This window comes from Cottoperca gobio, chromosome 21, assembly GCF_900634415.1.
Source record: "Cottoperca gobio chromosome 21, fCotGob3.1, whole genome shotgun sequence".
Taxonomy (NCBI): Eukaryota; Metazoa; Chordata; class Actinopteri; order Perciformes; family Bovichtidae; genus Cottoperca; species Cottoperca gobio.
Window position 1 is genome coordinate 18,388,245 of NC_041375.1, and position 21,385 is coordinate 18,409,629.

The 21,385-nt window shown below is 44.8% G+C and overlaps 1 protein-coding gene across 2 annotated transcripts; it reads left to right on the forward strand.

Annotated features, from left to right (window-relative positions):
* Positions 1-819: 819 nt before the first annotated feature.
* Positions 820-19,484, forward strand: ankrd50l (ankyrin repeat domain 50-like). Of its 2 annotated transcripts, none has more exons than XM_029458919.1 (4): positions 820-947; positions 4,403-5,218; positions 12,872-13,089; positions 14,695-19,484. In XM_029458919.1, exons 2-4 carry the CDS (start codon positions 4,791-4,793, stop codon positions 18,240-18,242), a joined length of 4,194 nt encoding a protein of 1,397 aa, XP_029314779.1. In that variant the 5' UTR covers positions 820-947; positions 4,403-4,790; the 3' UTR covers positions 18,243-19,484. The 2 variants fall into 2 exon arrangements, with proteins under 2 accessions (XP_029314779.1, XP_029314781.1); XM_029458921.1 differs by lacking the exon at positions 820-947 and adding an exon at positions 4,088-4,133.
* Positions 19,485-21,385: the final 1,901 nt, after the last annotated feature.

The following is a 21,385-nucleotide window of genomic DNA, read 5'->3' on the forward strand; positions in this document are numbered from 1 at the left end:
ACAAACCAACAGTGTCAGGAAAACAAAAGTAAATGATATTGATTTTGTTCTCTATTTACGCAAATGTAAGGTGGGGCTTTTGTTTATGGATCACAAATTGTGCATGTCAAACCAGCCAAGTTTATGGGGTAAAGCTGTACATTTAATTTATGGAGGCCAATTTCTACAGTTAAGAAGAAGAAGAAGAAGAAGAAGAAGAAGAAGAAGAAGAAGAAGAAGAAGAAGAAGAAGAAGAAGAAGAAGAAGAAGAAGGTTAAAAATACGATGTAAAAAGTGTAAATTATGGGAAAATAATCACAATTTTATGATTCAAAGAAAGAATTGTATGAATTATGACTCGTTAAGACAAAAGTCATTATAAGTTTTTATTTTATTTAGTTTTTGTACTTTGAATCTCACAATTTGACTTAGTATAGTCAACAGTATAAAGTATAAAAGTATAAATTGTCTGAATACTTTATAATTGTTATTTATTATCTCATAGGTTTTACCAGGTAAGTACATTTCTTGTTATCTTTTTTTCTGTCATTCTTAACATTTCATCTATTTTTGTATTTGTCTGGCCTCCATAGTTTACTCTCATACTAAAATGTAGACAAATGTTTAGTCCAGTCTATCAAATCTGTGTGAAACGAGCCCTGCGGAGGACGTCCATGTAACATCCCCCCCCCCCCCCCCCCCCCCTCACCGTCAACCCCCGTCTTGAACATCCTTTTTCAAGAGTGTGCACGGAAGCGGAGAGAGCAGCCCCCCCCCCCCCCCCCCTGAGAGACGGAATGAGAGAAAACGACAGTCTCTGAAATAAACAGGACATCTATACCAGAAATAGAAACAACTTCACCTTTAATGTGATGTGTGGAGGATCGTGGGAGTGGATACACGTGACTAAAACCCGGTGGAGCGCTTTCGGTTTGTCGGTAAAGAGGAAGACGGAGATGGAGAGCGAGGTAAGATTGATCAGTCACTGCATTTCTGACTTTATCGGAGCTTTTGTCAGAAACAAACTGACAAAGTATTTTGGGCAGCGCTTTGTGTTTACAATGGCGTCGACCGACCACTGCGCATGATTTTGATTAATGAGGTCAGTTAATACCGCAGGTTTAAACACACATGAGCAGGTAGATTATGTTTCATTAGCTATGCCTGGAGGGAATATCGTTTCATTGTAGGTGTAGACAGCCTGCAGCAACACCTGTAGAGCCGAACACTACGGGATCATAGCGAGCCAGCTGATACTGACACTAAATGCCACATGAAGCAGATCATTTATGTTCATTACAAATCAGCGTGGAGTTCAATTAAAAAGTGAGACAGGAAAGAAAAAGATGTTTATTTTTAATAAATACTCAATTAATAGTGATTAACACATGTCTAAACCTAAAACCTAAAAATGCAGTATAACGCATATTAATACAAACAAGACTCCTTAATATAAACTGAAAGTTATTCAAAGGAATTATTCAACATTTTTGGAAATACACTCACTTTACACTAATTAGTCTACATTGTTTAGTTTTGTGCTGCGTGTTCGCTGTATGCCTGGCAACATCATTAGACTAGAAATAACCTAGCATAGCATGTCGCTCCCCCTTTAAACAAAAAATACTTGTTTTTACATTTCAGTTTAGCCCCTAGGCACACCTGGCTTTAACTGCGTAATTATGAATTCCACTGCTTTTCTTGGCTAGACCCTCCCTATAGCTGTTGGAGGTTAGGCATTGACCTTGAGTGGTTAGGGTCAGGATAGCCCATTGGTCAGGGCACACAACCTGAACAAATCGGGTTAAGTCAGAGATATAGTTGCTTTTAATTATGGGTTTGTGTACGAATGTAGCTGCCTTGCTTGTCCTGTGTCCGTTTGGAGCGTTGTATGAGGTGTACAAGCACCTTCTTAAAAACAAGTATATCTCCGGCCTTATAGGAACTGTACCTTCTTGTGCCAATCCTAATGCTTGAATGTTACGTCATAATAACGCGTCTTCAGACAAAGCCAACTTACACAATTTGAGAACCAAGTGGAGATGAGGAAAAAGGTGAAACAAAAGGAGAGCCCTAAAGACATATCTTTCTGTTACGTCTTACGCATCAGGACGCATTAGCGTTTATGCTACAAAACGTATGTGGTCAAATGCGTCCCAGACCGCTTTTGCCAGAGGTTTGAGTGATCAGATCACAATGCGTCTTGGGGGTCACTTGTACTTAGCACTGGCCATTACGATTGAACGATTTGGAAAAAATATCAAATTGCGATTATTTTGACTTGTATTGCGATATGATTCACACAAAGTAGCCTTTCTAAGTCTAAATAAGTCTTTTTCCACCTCGGGTCCTTTGACTATTTGTTATTTAATTGTTGAGGCACGTTTTGTGCTTTAAGGAACAAGAAGCAGTGTCTTATACCACAGTTCAAATAAATACAGTAAAAGAAGTTATGCCTCCAAATTAGGGTCTGAGGCCTGTTTGGGCTGTAATTTAAATTGACTTGACTTGATTTGACTTCTGCATAAACAGCATGTCTGTGAAGAGCTAGGCTATAAAGATGCTGCTGCAGGCTTTGGTTGCTGCACCATCATCTTTACAGGCCACACACCAAGCTTAGAGGGATTTGTGAATACCACAAGTAATGACAAGAATGTAGACAACTTCACGCTTTGGTGTCAGTCTTCAGTGTGTCCCTGCTAAAACAACACATCTCTTAATTTTCCAGTTAATTGTCAGTATTTGTTGTGTAGTAAGTGTACAACATGTGTCATTCACCTGTAGGAGCTTCCATTTAGCTCTCAGTCATGCTGTCACCACGCTGTCATCTTGCATGATATGCATCGCAGTGAGATGTTTTTTTGCTCAATTCTCTTTAAGAGTTAAATCGCAGTTTTAGTCTGACAGATTCAGTTTAGTGTAGCTGGTGTTTGATCAGTCATTGACTTGAAATGCAAAGCACTCTCATCACAATGTTAACTGTCACAGAAGTCTTTGACATTCCTCACCTGGATTCCTTAAAGGTTTATCTTTCAGAGGACCAAACATCTTGTATGGCTTTTTGTTCTGCACTTCATCACGTAGTTTCATGCAGTTTAAAATGAATTATAAGTGTTGATTGGCACATGAACTCATGGTGGAAATTGCTCACAGCTGATTATACAGTGGTGGAAATATGTGCCTGTAAAACCAGAAAATTACATAATGACTGTAATTCCTTGAAAGCACTATTTAATTTCTATACTGTAACTGTAAGTCTGCAGATTCAGCAGCAGCTTCCAAAGTCTGAGTTTTATTGACTTAATTTGCCTTGTATAATTTTTTTTGATACAAAATGGTACAGTGGGATTATTATGGCTCTTAGCTCCTTCTCAGTTTGATAAACTAGAATTTCTATAAGTAAAGGAAAATTGAGAGAAATATTTTAGAAAATATATGTAATCAAATGAACGCTAAAAATACAGATTTAAATCAAGTAAATGGGGGTGTAAATGTGCAGATAAATATGTTATGTTTCAAATGATAGATTCATCCCTTGATTATGTTTTTGATTTATTTTGTAAAATGGTGAAAAATCTCATTACACCTTCCTAAAGTCTAAGATAGAAATTGCTTGTTTTATTATATTGAATTTACAATGATTTTAAACTGAGAAAAATAGAAAATCCTTATTTGAGAAGCTGGAGCCACAATGTATTTATTTTTGCGTGATAGCTTGTCTCAATCATTCTTTGTTGATTAATTAATTGTTTCATCTCTACATGAATGAATCATCCAAAAGTAAATCAGAATGAAATCAAATGGAACAATGGCACCAAACTAAACTTAAATAGCATGCTGTGGCTTTACGTGGATAAATCACCTAAAAAAAGCCCAAGGTGTAGTATTGCCCTGTGACTGAACCTTGAACCCAGGTAACCCCGCCCACCTGTCAACTATGAATCGCCCACAGCCACATGAGTCCTCCCTCTCTCCTCCCCCCCCCTCTCTCTCTCTCTCTCTCTCTCTCTCTCTCTCTCTCTCTCTCTCTCTGTCTCTGCTCTCCTGTGCATGTCAAGACATGTCGAGAAACACCAAGGGAGGGAGGAGACAAAAAAAAAAACCCAAACAGGAAAAACCGGAGCGCATGAGAGATGGAGAAAAGGAGGTGTGAGGTATGAACGCAGGGTTGTAAAGAGCTGAGGGCGTGGGAAAGGAAAAGAGAATTTAATGCTGAAGTCGCAGTTTGGGATGCTTACAATCTTAAGAGAAGGGGACAGAAACTGAGAGGAGGGGATACTCCAGCTGTAATTGGAAGACGGAGGAGGACTCGGTCAGGGGAGGGGGTGAGGGGGTGAGGTGGTGTGTCATTATATCTGTGAAAAACATGCTGTCAGTTTCTTTCTTGACTCATTCATTTCCCTCCTTTCTGATTTCTAATCAGGTTCACGATCTCCAGGGAAGGCATGATGAACGATGGTATCCATGGATCCTCTTCTCCGCTTTTGGCGTCTCAAACGGTGCAACAAAAAGATCATGACAAATCCGAATGAAGAAAATTAAGAATTGCACCATTAGCCGACTTTCTCTGACTGCTCTTCTTGTCAGAATTCCAGTTCAAGACCTGCAGGGGAAGGACAGCCACTGATAATAATCTCCTGATGCAACACTGTCGGGAACTGTCGGTGTAAGAAAATACCCAGAACCATCACAAACCAGAGGTGTCACCAGCTGCAGCTCAACCTAGAAGTCGGAGTAAATTACTAGGGGAGCATGGGACGTGGTGTTCAGAGCAGTGAGTTGTCTCCTGGAAGTCAAATCCCCAGGACAAAATGAGTAGCAGTGGATTTGGCAGCAGCCCCAGCTTGCTCCAGGGCCGGCGTTTCTACTGCCGGGAATGGGCCCTGGAAAAGCTGCGGCGCTGCCTGGACACCCGCTCCGTGCCGGGGCAGCCGCCGGGGCTGCTGGTGACGGGGGTCCCCGGTGCCGGGAAGACCGCTCTGTGCACAGAGGTGGTGTGGCCCACCTCGAAGGCAGGGCTGGCAGTCGGGCTGGCACCGCGCTGCCTGGCCTCCCACTTCTGCCAGAGAGAGGACCAGAGGAGTACGATGCTGTGGAGGTTCGTCCTGAGCCTGGTGGAGCAGCTGAGGGCCTCACCTCTCCTCCCTCCTGCCTACAAAGAGATCCTCAACAGCCCGTCTGTATCCTCTTCTCTGGAGCCTCTCAACTGTCAAAGAGACCCTGACGACACCTTCAAGAGGTTTGTATCACATTCAAATGATTATTTATAAAAGGTTTTTCATGTGACAGTCACATGCTTGGTCTGAAGAGGGTTATTCTTTATTGAGGCAGACTTGAGGGAAGTTACACGTTTCCCAAATGAGAGGGAGAAGAAAGTTAACCAAACGTAACAAGCCTGAAACGCATCCAGCATGTGTGTGCATGTTCAAGAGCGTGGCTCATTCCGAGCTGAGCACAGCAAAATGAATGCGTGGTATCACATTGTGATCATCGTGGATGAAAGCAGGAGCTGAGTTACAGCTGACTCATGTCGAAAGGGAAACAAGTGGTTTATTGGTTTCACAACATGGTGAAAACCTGTGCCACAAGTTATTTTTTTGTTTTGTAAATGTTCAGTTTCAACATGTGATTGTGGCGACCAAAAACATTCAATGTTTGGAGTCATTTCAATCCTGTTCATGAGAAGGTATTCTGGCCTGCTGCCGAGCAGAAAAGCTTCAGTTTGAGATCATAGACACTAAAGACGCATGTTTTGGTTTAATAACATGAAAGCAAGCTTAATTAAGTTAATGCTACACAACATGGATGATCTGTTTTTGATTTGTAGCCTAGTGCTACTGTCCCAACTAGAGCTGGCATTCATATCACTTACTCCTAGATATTATTATATATATATAGTATAACACAATGTATGCAAACTCCCGTCGTTGCACTGTTGTTATTGCAAGGCATGTGTACAACAGCAAAAACCTTAAATAGGACAAGATCATTTTGTACAATGATAACATAAAATTCTTATGTAAAGTTGATTAACTATTATATTGGAATATCATCCCTAGCTGCAATGTCAGCAACACTGTAATAAAACATCCATATACATATATACAGCTCCCCATTCACACATAATGAGTGATTGAGGATGAAACGCGGTGGCCGCTCCGACTCAAGTTGTGGGAAAAAGCTCCATGAAACGGAGGTGATTCTCCGCTGCTGTTTAGACTGTCAACGGACTAAAGGAGACTAAAAGAGTTGCAAAGCCTGTAAATGTCAAAACCATGTGGCCATCGCTGAATGTCACAGGAAAAAGACGGTAGCGGCTATTCTTCTTCGTCTTATATTTATTTCTCCTCTCATAATGCAGCCCATTCACAGCGCACACAATGGGCCTCCAGTGTGAATGAATGCTACAGTGTTATTTACGACACAACTTCCTTTCAGAGAGGGGAAAAAAAGAACAAAGAGGTAAAAAAAAAATGCCTCCAGTACCCCCGTGAGCATCTCAGCACCAGCCGGCGAGCTCACCCTCCAGGACTTTCTCTCTCTCTCTCTCTCTGACTCTCTCTCTCTCTCTCTCTCTCTCTCTCTCTCTCTCTCCCCTCTCCTCCTCTCCTCTTCTCTCTCCTCTCTCCCTCCTTCTCATCTCTCCTCTCTCTCATTCTCTCTCTCTCTCTCTGTGTGTTTACTTTGCGATGAGTCTGAGCCCTTTACACTCCTCCTGTGTTTGCTTACCTCTGGTGTGAAGTACCGGGGCTGGATTCCTCATTCTCCTCAGACTGGCTCACAGCCAGACGCTGTTTGTTGTTTGGAGCTCTTGTGAGAGAGAAGTGGCCACGCGGGCGAAACATTGTCATTAGAACAGTCGTTGACAACTGTGAAACATGGGGCATGCCGGCATCTGGCTGCACCGGCAAGGTCAAACTGTTAGCCGCACTTCTATTGGTGGCCGCCTCGCGCGCTGAAACCTTGTCAGCATTTGGATTCAAGTTCATAGGTCCTGTCCTGGTTATTTAAATAACAGCAACAGCTGGACCGTGTTAATTTTGAACAGTGCTGGGTTTGGTTTCCACACACGTGTAGTTCGATTTACGTGGCCCGGGAGAGATATACATTATCGCAGCGGGTGGGAGAACAGTACATCCTCTGCGCGCTGGATGAAGATGCTACACTTCGCCGTCACTCACCCCTGACACAGCTGACATGCTAATCTGTTGCACATCAAGAGCGGTGGCTGCTTTCTCTTCCTTGAGCGTGTGCTGGATGGTGTGGCAGGTGCACTGGTGGGTCTCCGGAGATCAAGGGACTACCCGGGACTCTGAATGGCCTCTACCGTGGTTGTGCCAGAGACTGTTCCCCCGGGGGCTGTTTGTCTATGTCAGGCTCTCCTCAATCTCCTATTGGCTACCCAGAGGCCCCTCACACCCCAGCAGCTGCTCACAGCAGCCTGGACACATGACACCTTGCTCACCCTCCAGGACTTCGCACAAGCTCCGAACCCTCGCACCTCTTCTGATCGATGGCCCTGGTGGCACCAAACTACTTTTTCATGCCAGCTTTGCTGATGTGCTCACGGATGTTAAGTATTGTACTCAGAAGTATCTCTGTAGCAGAACAGAGGGTCACCAGCATGCTTGCTATGGCATTGACTTTGCAGGGACCTCATCTGGACATTGAGGACACTTGCCAGCTAGCCACACATTTAGTTCCTCAGGTCACCATAAAGATAACCCCTCATTATTGGCACTGTGGATGCTGTGGGCAGATGTGCCTCCACTTACTCCTAGCACAGTAGTACCCACTCATCCATAACCCCCCTCCTGTTCTTGTCAGTCAGGAAGTCCTTCAGCTGTTAATGAGTAGTGGGCTAGTCTGGCAGCTGTTTTTAGTAAGACAGACCCAAGTGTTGAGTGCATTGTACAGGTGAAGAGGGAAATACTTCAAGACGGGATTTGAAGGGATGTGTCTGTAAAAGCTGATAGCTAGTCGGTTGTCTGTAAACCAGCCTGGTTCTACAGATGGACAAACATTGCTTCCAGTGCAGCCCGTGAGGGTTCTGCAAATGTAGCTGAACTTCTTCTGACACACGGATATGATCCACTGGTCAGTGATCAACAGGTCAAACACCACTGACTTTGGCTTCCAGGCAGGGTCATGTCAAAGTGTTGTCTGTGCTCCTGGAATGGACCAAGAGGCGAGCCAGAAACTGCAGTGCGGATGATGAGCATGTCGACAACGAAGGCTGGACTGCACTGCGCTCTGCAGCTTGGGGAGGACACAGTGAGGCTGTCCGGCTTCTTCTGGATGCAGGGGCAGACGTGGATGGATGTGATACTGAAGGCCGAACTGCTTTAAGAGCTGCTGCGTGGGGGGGGCATGAGAAATTGTCCTGACTCTGCTAGACTTGGGGCACAGGTTGACAAAGCTGACAGCAAGGCCCGCACGCGCTTATTGCTGCTGCCTTTATGGGACATCAGGAACTGTGGAGATTTTGTTGGACCACAATGCAGAAGTTAACCTAGCTGATGGAGATGGGCGCACTGCCCTGTCCGTCGCTGCCCTCTGTGTCCCTAAAGCAGCAGGAGTCAAAGGTTATGTTTGAGGTGCAAGTCAGTTACTGGAGCATGGGGCAGATCCAGGACACAGAGACCATGATGGAATGACACCATTGCTTCTTGCAGCCTATGAGGCCATGACGACGTTGTTGAGCTTCTGTTAGAAGCTGGTGCTGATGTAGATGAGACTGCTGGCCCTAATGGCAATGTCCCTGCTGCAGCTGCTGTTACTCCCCTGCTGGCGGCTGCAGCGATGGGCCACATGAAGACAGTGTCACGGCTGCTTTTCTGGGGAGCAGCTGTGGACGCTATTGATTGTGAAGGCAGAACGGCACTCTGTCTGTCAGCAGCAAGAGGCAGCGTTGAGGTTGTCCGTGCTCTGCTGGACCGAGGCCTGGACGAGAACCACAAAGATGACCTCGGCTGGACTCCACTGCACGCTGCTGCCTGTGAAGGACATCGGGGGGTGTGCGCTGCTTTGACAGAGCGAGGCAGCATGGCACGCGTTGGGGAGAGATGGATATTGAAGGACGCACCCCTCTTATACTAGCTGCCCAGGAAGGTCACTGGAGTACTGTAAGGCTGTTGTTGGCAGACGTTCTCCCATTGACCACAGGGCTTACGATGGACATTCTGCCTTAAGTGCCGCCCTCCTGGAGGGCCATGCTGAGGTAGCGGAACTGCTTATGAGGCGAGGGACTGATACTGATGTCCGGGACGCAGAGGGAAGGCCTCTTCTCTACCTCGTGGTGTTGGAGGGTCGCCTTGAAAAGGCTACTCTCCTCATAGAGAAAGGGGGGGTGCCCCTCGAGTCCAGAGACTCCGAGGGTCGTACAGCGCTTCATGTGGCTTCCTGGCAGGGGTGTGTGAGATGGTAGAGCTACTGTTAAAGCATGGGGCAAACCCCAATGCACAGGATACAGAGGGGAGACCACCATGCATTCGGTGGCTTGACAGGACATGCTGAAGTAGGACGTCGTCTCCTTGAAACCAGTGGTGTTAATATAGACCTCGCTTGTCACCAGAGGGCAACAGCTCTGAGCATTGCCGCGCAGGAGGGACATGCAAACATTGTTGCAATGCTTCTGGAAAGAGGTGCAAATCCTAATCACATGGATAAATATGGCCGCAGTCCAGTCAAAGTGGCTGGGAAACACAGGCACTTTAACATTGTCAGGCTCTTGGAGAACTACGGAGCCAGCCGTTTGTAGGCCTGTTGTCTAACTCGAGCACTGTCTCCCCTGCAAAATCTAACAAGATCCTCTCTTCAGGCATCTTTGAGAGTAATGGAGGGGAAGTTGTTACAGCTGTTACCTCCTCCTCTTCAGTATCTTCTCCCGGTTCCACTGCAGAGCGATTCCACTCCATGCACAGCTCCCAAACCTCATCTACCTGCCACTCCCAGGCCACAGTGCAGACAGTGCCAGCTGACAGCCTCAGCTTTATTCAGCAGATCCAACAGCACTCACTGCCCCGCAGTCGTAGTCGTCCCTCCACCCTGCCCCCACCAGGGAACTCAGCATGGGCAGCCTCCATGGAAGCAGCCAGAGGCAACCCAAGGGCAGCCCCCCTGACACTGTTTGCACAGTCGCTGCCATGGTGCACAACCGTGAACTGCCTCAGAAAGGTTTGTCATCTGGACTTGAATACACGACAAAATGAACAAACAAAACTCAAACCTAATAAAAGCTGACAGGACTTCTTACGCTGGTGGTAAATGGCACTCAGTCATGGCTTCCCTTGGGATAATGCCAGGGCAAGACAGCCCTAAAAACAGAGAGAGTCCTCCTCTGGGGTACCCATATAGGTTACAGAGCCCACTTCAAGTGAAAGCTTGGGATTCGTTATCTCAGAAGAACATTTTGTCACCTGCTTGCTACAGTTTTACCCTGTCCCACCTTGTAGTCCTTGCCAGAGGATGTTATGGTCGATATGACAACCACAGACCCTCAGCTTAATCTGAAACAGCCATCAAACTGCAGTTTAGGGTCCCACCATTGCAGCCTTATACAAGAGAGAACACCCCTGTGACTGGTGCTCCACGACGGGAACAAAGTCAGCTATTGCTACACTTTCTTCACAGAATCATGACGGCAGCTGAAAGGGGGGCAGATTTGTTTGAGGCCTCATTTGCCAAAGTCTAATTATTATGGAATGAGTAATTTTCTGTGTCCGTCGAAATTTCACCCCCCCACTCCTATATGTTCTGCATATGTTAATCCTGAGACGATCCTTGTTTTGACCTCATCACGTTCAGTTAATGACCCTGTTTTTAAGTTACTAATTCAACTTGACAGGCTTCTGTTTGATTCATTCTGGACTTGCCGGAGTAAACTGAAATGTTCATGCGTCTCTGCCACAACAGCTCTGTTTACAGGTTGAATGATCTCTTCCCGGTGTTTTTAAAAACACTTCTGGAGATATTTCCTTCCCAGTAGCAGCATATTCCTCTTTTACAAGATTAGAAGCGTTGCTTAGTTTTCTATTTTTAGGGTTAGGGTTGTAAAATACCTACAGACTGTTGACAATCTTGAGGCTGAAAGGATTAAGGCTTTTTTTAAATGTAAACTCAGGGTTTAAAGAGAACCAGTTTGGTTACTAAAGGTGACTGGGCCTTCTGGTCATTCCTAAATATAGACATTAACACTAATGACAGCACACACACAAACATACACCCTGTGTTTGTTGCAGGATAATTGACTTGGAGTTCAGCCTCTGTGTGACCCATTCATACCTCATTGCTGTCAAAGGGTAAATCACTGTTTGTCACTTTAAAACAAGACCCCCCCACACACACACACACCACCACCACTGTCTGTAAGTGTAGTTCTGTCTCTGCTGAGCTGACACAGAATTAAACCAGATCTGGTAAACATGTAGGTGCAGTGTTGTGTATATGCTTTTTGTTTGATGATGATGAATGATTTGTATATGGTTATATAAGACACTTTTCAGGGATAGATCAGTAAAGCCACATGTGACCGTACGAGCATTGGAAACAAGAAAAAAATAATTATAAGGGCAAAAATTCATAAAATGTTTCAAGTAGCAAACAAGGTAAACGTTATCCTGGAAACACAAACGAGACTAAGAGTCTTCAGCCATGCTGGCGGCTCTGTGAGACTGTTCGAGGGACAGTGTTGCTTTGACCTAAATGCTTACACGCTCATAGTGAGAATACTAAGGTGCTGATGTGAGTAGGTTTAATGTTTATCATATCTGAGTTTAGCGTGCTAGGATGCTAATATTAGCATCCTAGCTGAGGTATTTAACAGGTCTTGATCTGGCGCGAGAGGAAAAGTGAAGAGTTAATACAACGTTTCATGGAAATCCATCTAATAGTTGTTAAGATTTCTGGACCACAGTGGTGGGCCGACCGAGAGCTAGCATGTCCAAGCTAAGGTGACCTTGAGACCTTGACCTTTGCTCCCTGGGCGTTGTATGTGTGACGATGAAAAAATAAAAAAGACTATTCAAAATCCTCCATTTCCATGTAACGGAAAATATTTGGTCTTTTTATAAAAAGTTAAAGCAACATTCTGAAATTCAAAGTTTTATGGTCAATGATCAGTAATCCAGTAACTACTGCTTTACAAACCTCCCCTGGCTCAGTTTAATTACAGGTCTGGCACTGCCTGGCTTTGTTAGGAGAGGGTGAACATGGGTTGCTATAATAACTAGTTTTACTATACAGTTACCAGAACATTATCGTAGGTGTCAGAAAAAAATTGTTGTTTTTGTCCTCAGCTCAGGGATATTTTTTTACTGCAGCCACAGTAATTATCTGCAAGTAACAACTTTGTTCTTAACATCCCCCACTTCCCTCATACAACTTGCACTTTCATTATGAAGTGTTCATGCTCCAACAGCTCTGTACCTCATGTTCACTGCAGGATTGTATTCTCTTCAGATCAACTTGCCTCAGGTCTTAAGTCTACATTCACAGATAAATTAGCCTGGAGGTCCAAAAAACATTTGATCTCTGTGCTCTCATACCGGGAATCATGTAGGAATTTTTTGTTTTGTTTGAATGTGTGTGCGTGTGTGCGTGTGTGCGTGTGCGTAGCGCCCAGGGCGGAGCAGGACATTTCAAATGTTATATTAACCTGAGTCACCATCAGATCACGGCAGGGTGTGGGTGCTGTTTTTGAAAGGTTTAACATTGCTTCACCGTTTTACATCATATTCCAAAGTTTAATCCCATAGAAGATACAATATCTTTTCATTCTTGTTCCTTAATAAAAAGGTTTGAGCTAACTACTTTCAACGACTCATGCATTTTTTACGTGGCCGTCTTACATTTAATCACTTCTTTTGTGTGTCTCATTTCCCCATGTCTTTAGAGCAGTGTTGGGACCCCTGTTAGACCTTCCTCCTCCTGCCCAGACTCTGATGGTGTTGGTGGACTCCCTGGACGTAGGGTATGGGGTAGGTGAAGGAGGTGAGCAGAGCGGCTCCATTGCACAGCTCCTTGCCGCCAATCAACACCTGCTGCCCAGCTGGCTGCTGCTGGTCTGCTCCGTCCACCGCCACAACAAGGCTTTGTGCAAGATGTTCTCAGGTGAGAAGAAAGAACAACTCATCTGCACTTTAAGATATCATTATGTTGTAAATGTGAGTCCATGTGAGGCCAGACAGGAACATGAACTACCTCATGTGTGTGGTGGATATTGGGCAGCCATGATTGGGCATTAAAAGTGACTGTTTTTCATGTTTTCGGGTTGTCTCTCGAATTTGGTGGTCTAAGGTCACAGCGACATTACAAAACACGTTTTTGGCCATAACTCAAGAATCGATATGCTTATTATGACGGTTTCACATAAATGTCTAATAGCATTAAATGATGAAGTGATAACATTTTGGACAGACATAGATGTAAACTGCAACTTGAGTGGTTGGCAGAGGCATACACCCGCAAAGCGGTAATTCTAGTTGTGACTTTTGAACAAACAGTAAACACATGTACATTCTTATATACAAACATACTTTTCAAAATTATTACCAAGGCAGAAAGTAGCTGTAAAAAAATGTTTTCAAATGAAAATCAAGATATTTTTTTAACTTTTTATTTCTACAGCAAAGCAGCTGATCTTAACATCCAAATCAACCATACATCCAATCACTGATTAACTGCCAATTTAGAAATACAATCTGTGGCTATGATTTAAATCAGTGGATCAAATCAAAAGATGTACAGTAATGGCCTTAATATATATATAAATATATATACATATACATATATATATATATATATATATATATATATATATATATATATATATATATATATATATATATATATATATATATATATATATATATATATATATAGTAAAAGGGATCTTTGACTGTAACTCTTGTTAAAAGCTGGTATTAGGTTTAGTGCTCTGGTTATACGCTTCAGCTTCATTTCTACTAACTAATTATAAATGAAGGGTGGCTTTGTAGCAGAGCAGAACAGAACAGTAGGCTATGCATCTCCTCTTCTCAGGTAAAAAATCACAGTTTTTTATATAAGGTGTTCTGTATCATAAACACTGGGTGAAAAAAAGAATACTAGCTCAGTCAGGACCACTTTAATCAAATAAACGTTATTTATATTTGCAGTAAAGCTCTGTTCTGTGAGCTCCACACCCTTCCACGTGCACACCAGGAAAGCCTAAGGCAGCGAGAGCACACCTCCCTGCCCTTCCATGTACATACATGGAATGTCTAGGCGGAGAGAGCACTGCTCCGCTTTTCCACGTGCACACCTGGAAAGGCAGGAAGAGCAGCAGCAAAAGATCCCCCTATAGTTTACAGAACAGAGCAGGCATCAATGACATCAATAACAGAAAATACATTTGATAAGGTAGATACATCATGAAAAAAAGGAGGAGCTGCGGTGGAGGTAGGTTTATTAGCACCTTGCAAAGGAAGCAACAATGGTAGGCAGGCTAAAGCATTAAATAAGGCGCCTTGTTAGAGGTTCACCAATCGGATGCAGAGAGGGAATCGGCTGATCAGCTGATGTAGCTGGGATTGACAGCCGAGTCTGACAGCTAAGCTTGACCTCAATTTACGCTATGCTTAATGTGTGCCTAGAACAACATGTTGTTGTGTTGTGTCAAGAAGAAAGAAATGAATGTGGGTTAAATAACCTGTAATATCTCTTTCTGTGTTGTAGGTTTTCGTAGGCTCTGTCTGGATGATCTGCGCAAACCCCCGCCAGTCCGTGACGTGCAACAGTACATCCTCTGCCGGCTGGATGAAGATGCTACACTTCGCCGTCAGCTCACCCCTGACACAGCTGACATGCTGAATCTGTTGCACATCAAGAGCGGTGGCTGCTTTCTCTTCCTTGAGCGTGTGCTGGATGGTGTGGCAGGTGCACTGGTGGGTCTCCGGGAGATCAGGGACATACCCGGGACTCTGAATGGCCTCTACCTGTGGTTGTGCCAGAGACTGTTCCCCCGGGGGCTGTTTGTCTATGTCAGGCCTCTCCTCAATCTCCTATTGGCTACCCAGAGGCCCCTCACACCCCAGCAGCTGCTCACAGCAGCCTGGACACATGACACCTTGCTCACCCTCCAGGACTTCCAGAACAAGCTCCGAACCCTCGCACCTCTTCTGATCGATGGCCCTGGTGGCACCAAACTACTTTTTCATGCCAGCTTTGCTGAGTGGCTCACGGATGTTAAGTATTGTACTCAGAAGTATCTCTGTAGCAGAACAGAGGGTCACAGCATGCTTGCTATGGCATTGACTTTGCAGGGACCTCATCTGGACATTGAGGACACTTGCCAGCTAGCCACACATTTAGTTTCCTCAGGTCACCATAAAGATAACCCCTCATTATTGGCACTGTGGATGCTGTGGGCAGATGTGCCTCCACTTACTCCTAGCAGCAGTAGTACCCGCACCTCATCCATAACCCACCCTCCTGTTCTTGTCAGTCAGGAAGTCCTTCAGCTGTTAATGAGTAGTGGGCTAGTCTCGGCAGCCTGTTTTTCAGATGCAGACCCAAGTGTTGGAGTGCATTGTACAGGTGAAGAGGGAAATACTTCAAGACAGGGATTTGGAAGGGATGTGTCTGTAAAGAAGCTGATAGCTAGTCGGTTGTCTGTAAACCAGCCTGGTTCTACAGATGGACAAACATTGCTTGCCAGTGCAGCCCGTGAGGGTTCTGCAAATGTAGCTGAACTTCTTCTGACACACGGATATGATCCACTGGTCAGTGATCAACAGGGTCAAACACCACTGACTTTGGCTTCCAGGCAGGGTCATGTCAAAGTGTTGTCTGTGCTCCTGGAATGGACCAAGAGGCAGGAGCCAGAAACTGCAGTGCGGATGATGGAGCATGTCGACAACGAAGGCTGGACTGCACTGCGCTCTGCAGCTTGGGGAGGACACAGTGAGGCTGTCCGGCTTCTTCTGGATGCAGGGGCAGACGTGGATGGATGTGATACTGAAGGCCGAACTGCTTTAAGAGCTGCTGCGTGGGGGGGGCATGAGGAAATTGTCCTGACTCTGCTAGACTATGGGGCACAGGTTGACAAAGCTGACAGCAAGGGCCGCACGCCGCTTATTGCTGCTGCCTTTATGGGACATCAGGAAGCTGTGGAGATTTTGTTGGACCACAATGCAGAAGTTAACCTAGCTGATGGAGATGGGCGCACTGCCCTGTCCGTCGCTGCCCTCTGTGTCCCTAAAGCAGCAGGAGTCAAAGGTTATGTTGAGGTAGCAAGTCAGTTACTGGAGCATGGGGCAGATCCAGGACACAGAGACCATGATGGAATGACACCATTGCTTCTTGCAGCCTATGAGGGCCATGACGACGTTGTTGAGCTTCTGTTAGAAGCTGGTGCTGATGTAGATGAGACTGCTGGCCCTAATGGCAATGTCCCTGCTGCAGCTGCTGTTACTCCCCTGCTGGCGGCTGCAGCGATGGGCCACATGAAGACAGTGTCACGGCTGCTTTTCTGGGGAGCAGCTGTGGACGCTATTGATTGTGAAGGCAGAACGGCACTCTGTCTGTCAGCAGCAAGAGGCAGCGTTGAGGTTGTCCGTGCTCTGCTGGACCGAGGCCTGGACGAGAACCACAAAGATGACCTCGGCTGGACTCCACTGCACGCTGCTGCCTGTGAAGGACATCGGGGGGTGTGCGCTGCTTTGACAGAGCGAGGCAGCATGGCACGCGTTGGAGAGATGGATATTGAAGGACGCACCCCTCTTATACTAGCTGCCCAGGAAGGTCACTGGAGTACTGTAAGGCTGTTGTTGGACAGACGTTCTCCCATTGACCACAGGGCGTACGATGGACATTCTGCCTTAAGTGCCGCCCTCCTGGAGGGCCATGCTGAGGTAGCGGAACTGCTTATGAGGCGAGGGACTGATACTGATGTCCGGGACGCAGAGGGAAGGCCTCTTCTCTACCTCGTGGTGTTGGAGGGTCGCCTTGAAAAGGCTACTCTCCTCATAGAGAAAGGGGGGGTGCCCCTCGAGTCCAGAGACTCCGAGGGTCGTACAGCGCTTCATGTGGCTTCCTGGCAGGGGTGTGTGGAGATGGTAGAGCTACTGTTAAAGCATGGGGCAAACCCCAATGCACAGGATACAGAGGGGAGACCACCAATGCATTCGGTGGCTTGGACAGGACATGCTGAAGTAGGACGTCGTCTCCTTGAAACCAGTGGTGTTAATATAGACCTCGCTTGTCACCAGAGGGCAACAGCTCTGAGCATTGCCGCGCAGGAGGGACATGCAAACATTGTTGCAATGCTTCTGGAAAGAGGTGCAAATCCTAATCACATGGATAAATATGGCCGCAGTCCAGTCAAAGTGGCTGGGAAACACAGGCACTTTAACATTGTCAGGCTCTTGGAGAACTACGGAGCCAAGCCGTTTGTAGGCCTGTTGTCTAACTCGAGCACTGTCTCCCCTGCAAAATCTAACAAGATCCTCTCTTCAGGCATCTTTGAGAGTAATGGAGGGGAAGTTGTTACAGCTGTTACCTCCTCCTCTTCAGTATCTTCTCCCGGTTCCACTGCAGAGCGATTCCACTCCATGCACAGCTCCCAAACCTCATCTACCTGCCACTCCCAGGCCACAGTGCAGACAGTGCCAGCTGACAGCCTCAGCTTTATTCAGCAGATACAACAGCACTCACTGCCCCGCAGTCGTAGTCGTCCCTCCACCCTGCCCCCACCAGGGAACTCAGGCATGGGCAGCCTCCATGGAAGCAGCCAGAGGCAACCCAAGGGCAGCCCCCCTGACACTGTTTGCACAGTCGCTGCCATGGTGCACAACCGTGAACTGCCTCAGAAAGGTTTGTCATCTGGACTTGAATATCACGACAAAATGAACAAACAAAACTCAAACCTAATAAAAGCTGACAGGACTTCTTACGCTGGTGGTAAATGGCACTCAGTCATGGCTTCCCTTGGGATAATGCCAGGGCAAGACAGCCCTAAAAACAGAGAGAGTCCTCCTCTGGGGTACCCATATAGGTTACAGAGCCCACTTCAAGTGAAAGCTTGGGATTCGTTATCTCAGAAGAACATTTTGTCACCTGCTTGCTACAGTTTTACCCCTGTCCCACCTTGTAGTGCCTTGCCAGAGGATGTTATGGTCGATATGACAACCACAGACCCTCAGCTTAATCTGAAACAGGCCATCAAACTGCAGTTTGAGGGTCCCACCAGTGCAGCCTTATACAAGAGAGAGACACCCCTGTGACTGGTGCTCCACGACGGGAACAAAGTCAGCTATTGCTACACTTTCTTCACAAACCACTTATGTATGTTATGAGTATGTTAATTAGTGTGTAAACAATTAGGTCATCAACAGTAAGGTTTAAAGGAAGTCATTTATCAAGCAAATTGCCAAATACTTTGGTTCAAGCATCTCTAATGTGAGGATTTGCTGATTTTCTTTATGTTATGTAATTTTAAATTATTTATTTTTTAGTCCATTTGTTATTTTGACGAAATAATTGACAGATCAATTGTGAATGGAAATAATCCTTGGTTGCAGCCCCAGTGTGGGTATTTACAGGTTATTTTGTGGTACCAAAACTAAAATAGTCGCCTCTGGTGGCATACATTTAGAGCATTCACAGACTTTCAAATGTTAATGACATCTTTGTTTTAGGTGGAGTTGAACATTTTTGCAGTTCACAGATAAAGCTGTTTCCTCTGTATACAATGACTTTCTGGGTTCGGAAGAGAGAGGGAGTGATCTCTCTCTCTCTCTCTCTCTCTCTCTCTCTCTCTCTCTCTCTCTCTCTCTCTCTCTCTCTCTCTCTCCACCCCTCTTCAGAAAACCAGAGGAAGAACAAACTGAATGACATCAAAGCTTACATTCCTGCCTTTCCGGTGACTGTTGTGTATGCTAAACGGGCCTCTCACAGACAAGAACATGCTTATCCATTTAAAGTGTAAAGCATAACTATATCTTTTTTCAACATCGACTTTATTTAACTCTCCATATTTTGGAACACTACTGTCTAGGTTGGGTTATGTTTTAAATTATTTTTTGCTAGTAAAATCCCTTTTTTTAAGCAGTAAACAACCTTGTTTAAGAGCTTTAAGCTTGCGGCCTTGATCTTTATTGAAGCCTTTGATATTTACTATAAACTGGCCGTCAACCCCCCAGGTCCAATAGATCCATTGCTGAGAACCAAAAACAGTTTTCAGAAGAGCAAGCCTACCAAAGCCTAACCCAATGTGAGGTTTATGATACAAACTATAAAAGAAAGCCAAGTGTACGGAACCAACAGCTCGCTCGCAGTGCGTGACTGTGAGGCAGCAGGAAGGAAAGTGAAAATTGGACCATAAAAACTGAGGGAGGATGTGGGAGGATTGTTAATTCCAAACTTGTTTGTGGCCTGAATAAGTTTCTAGTTCTTAATCATTTTTGTTGGATTCATATTTAATTACATTCATTCATTAAAGTGGCATGTGGTGCCATACAATTGTCTAACTGTTCCCTGTCTGCTTATTTTTTTGTGAATGTGTGTCATGTTGTAATTCATGTACTAACTACTATACGTCACATAAAGCTTGTGATGTTGAAGCATCATGCAGAGATGAAAGTCTGGCAGTGGGCTGATGGGGGCCACATGGGAGTATAAAACCAGGCACTTATCCTCCGTTTTTGTGATGTGTTCTGAACTTTTTGTGTTACAGTTCTGAACAACATTTTCCATGTGAGCTTTCAAGAACAATCACAGGTGTGCTCTTTTTGATGTCATAATAAGCTATGATGTCGACATTTGCCCTAACGGTGCCTGAACAACATTGGACCTACAGAAAGAGCACATAGCCTTTTTTTCACCAATGTACTTTGAACATACAGAACAAAGAAAAAGGTTTCCCCCCTCAGTTGTACTTATTAAATGACTAGATCCTCGTTCTCAGCAGGTTCAATCGCTACTTTGTCACTTCAAACTCTGAGACTTACTTTGTGTTCTCTTCAAAGCCCCTCGCTATGCTCTTTACTACTTGTAATTCAACACATTTTCTCATAAAGATTCTTTCATCAGTCTTTAGGAAGCACGCTTCTTAGATCCTTATTCAAAGCTAAATGTGTGTTTACTGGGCAGTATAATTTTAATTTCTTGTCACTTTGACTGCCAAAAAAAGCTATTTTCCTCTTCCATTTTAAAAAGGCTCAGTGGGACATGTCAGCTTGCTGTGGCCAGAAGGTCAACTACGGGAACAAGGTTTGCTTTGAAATCATACATATTAGTGAAGACAAAGTGCAGTCTGACCCCATCAGAGTTGTGCTTTATTTTTAGCTCCATATTCAGCACTTGTCACCAAGGTGACACACAAAGAGACAGCATTGTGTACATGCTACATACTATATGTTTTTATGTGTAGACCAGTCACAAGTCGTGCTGACATCTCTGTGCTTTAATAATGGCAAGCTGGAAAAACCGGCAGTAGCTTTTAACCACTGTAGCCCTCTTTAATCTCTGGTAGAAACACACTGTCTTTAATGTAAGGTAAGTACAAAAGCAAACTTGTTTCTTTGGAGATGTTAGTGTAACATTTGTGAAAAGCATCACTTGCCCTGCTTTGTAGACAGGTTTGGTTTTCAAAGGTAAACATCTGTTGCTCACAGGTGTACAGAGACTCAAACGCTTAAAAGAAAATACAGCAATGGCTGGGGAATACAGCAAAATTCATATTTTCTTACGAGAATCTAAAACTATGAGCCTCTTATTAGGTCCAAACGCACTTTACTCTGCAAATAATCTGGTAATTTTTGCGTTGGTGTTTTGTGAGTAGGAGCAAAGTTATTTCCATAATTCTTCCTCCACAGCTCAAATGTTAAATCAACGACAATGAAAACATTCAGCACAAGGTTATTATGTTCTTGTATAAATGCATTCATCTACAATTAAAACAGTGCATTGCTCCTCACAGACAGACAAACTGAACAAGTGTTTATTTGGTAAGTGTATTTACTTTGGTTTGAAGACATCTCATCTCTGTCTTTAGCCAATCAACTGCAAAATAAAATCCATCATTTAGTTGGATTCTGACTATTGTGTGAAAAGATTTCATACATTAGGTGATTTTGCTGGATAATTAGGGGAGTGAGAGAGAAAAGCTAGATTCGTTGCATCCAAATTATCTACTGTAAATACAATATATGAGCTAATATAATTGGGCAAGTGAAAGGGGCAATAGAGGGCTAGTGAACTGGAAGGAGGGGTTGAGGAACAGTACAACTGGATGACAGGGGGACCAGCTGGCTAGGAAACAATAAGGCTGACTGGAGAACAATGGAGAAACTGGATCATTCCTCAGCTGGGAAACAGCTGATAGGAAACCACAGTGAACCTGATGACCTGGGAACAGGAAGGTTTT

Bases quoted from the DNA above. Each gene is read 5' to 3' on its own strand.
- ankrd50l (XM_029458919.1), top strand. From the start codon at position 4,791: ATGAGTAGCAGTGGATTTGGCAGCAGCCCCAGCTTGCTCCAGGGCCGG. The intron at 5,219-12,871 runs GTTTGTATCACA...CCATGTCTTTAG, and splicing joins CCTGACGACACCTTCAAGAG to AGCAGTGTTGGGACCCCTGT. The intron at 13,090-14,694 runs GTGAGAAGAAAG...TCTGTGTTGTAG, and splicing joins TTTGTGCAAGATGTTCTCAG to GTTTTCGTAGGCTCTGTCTG.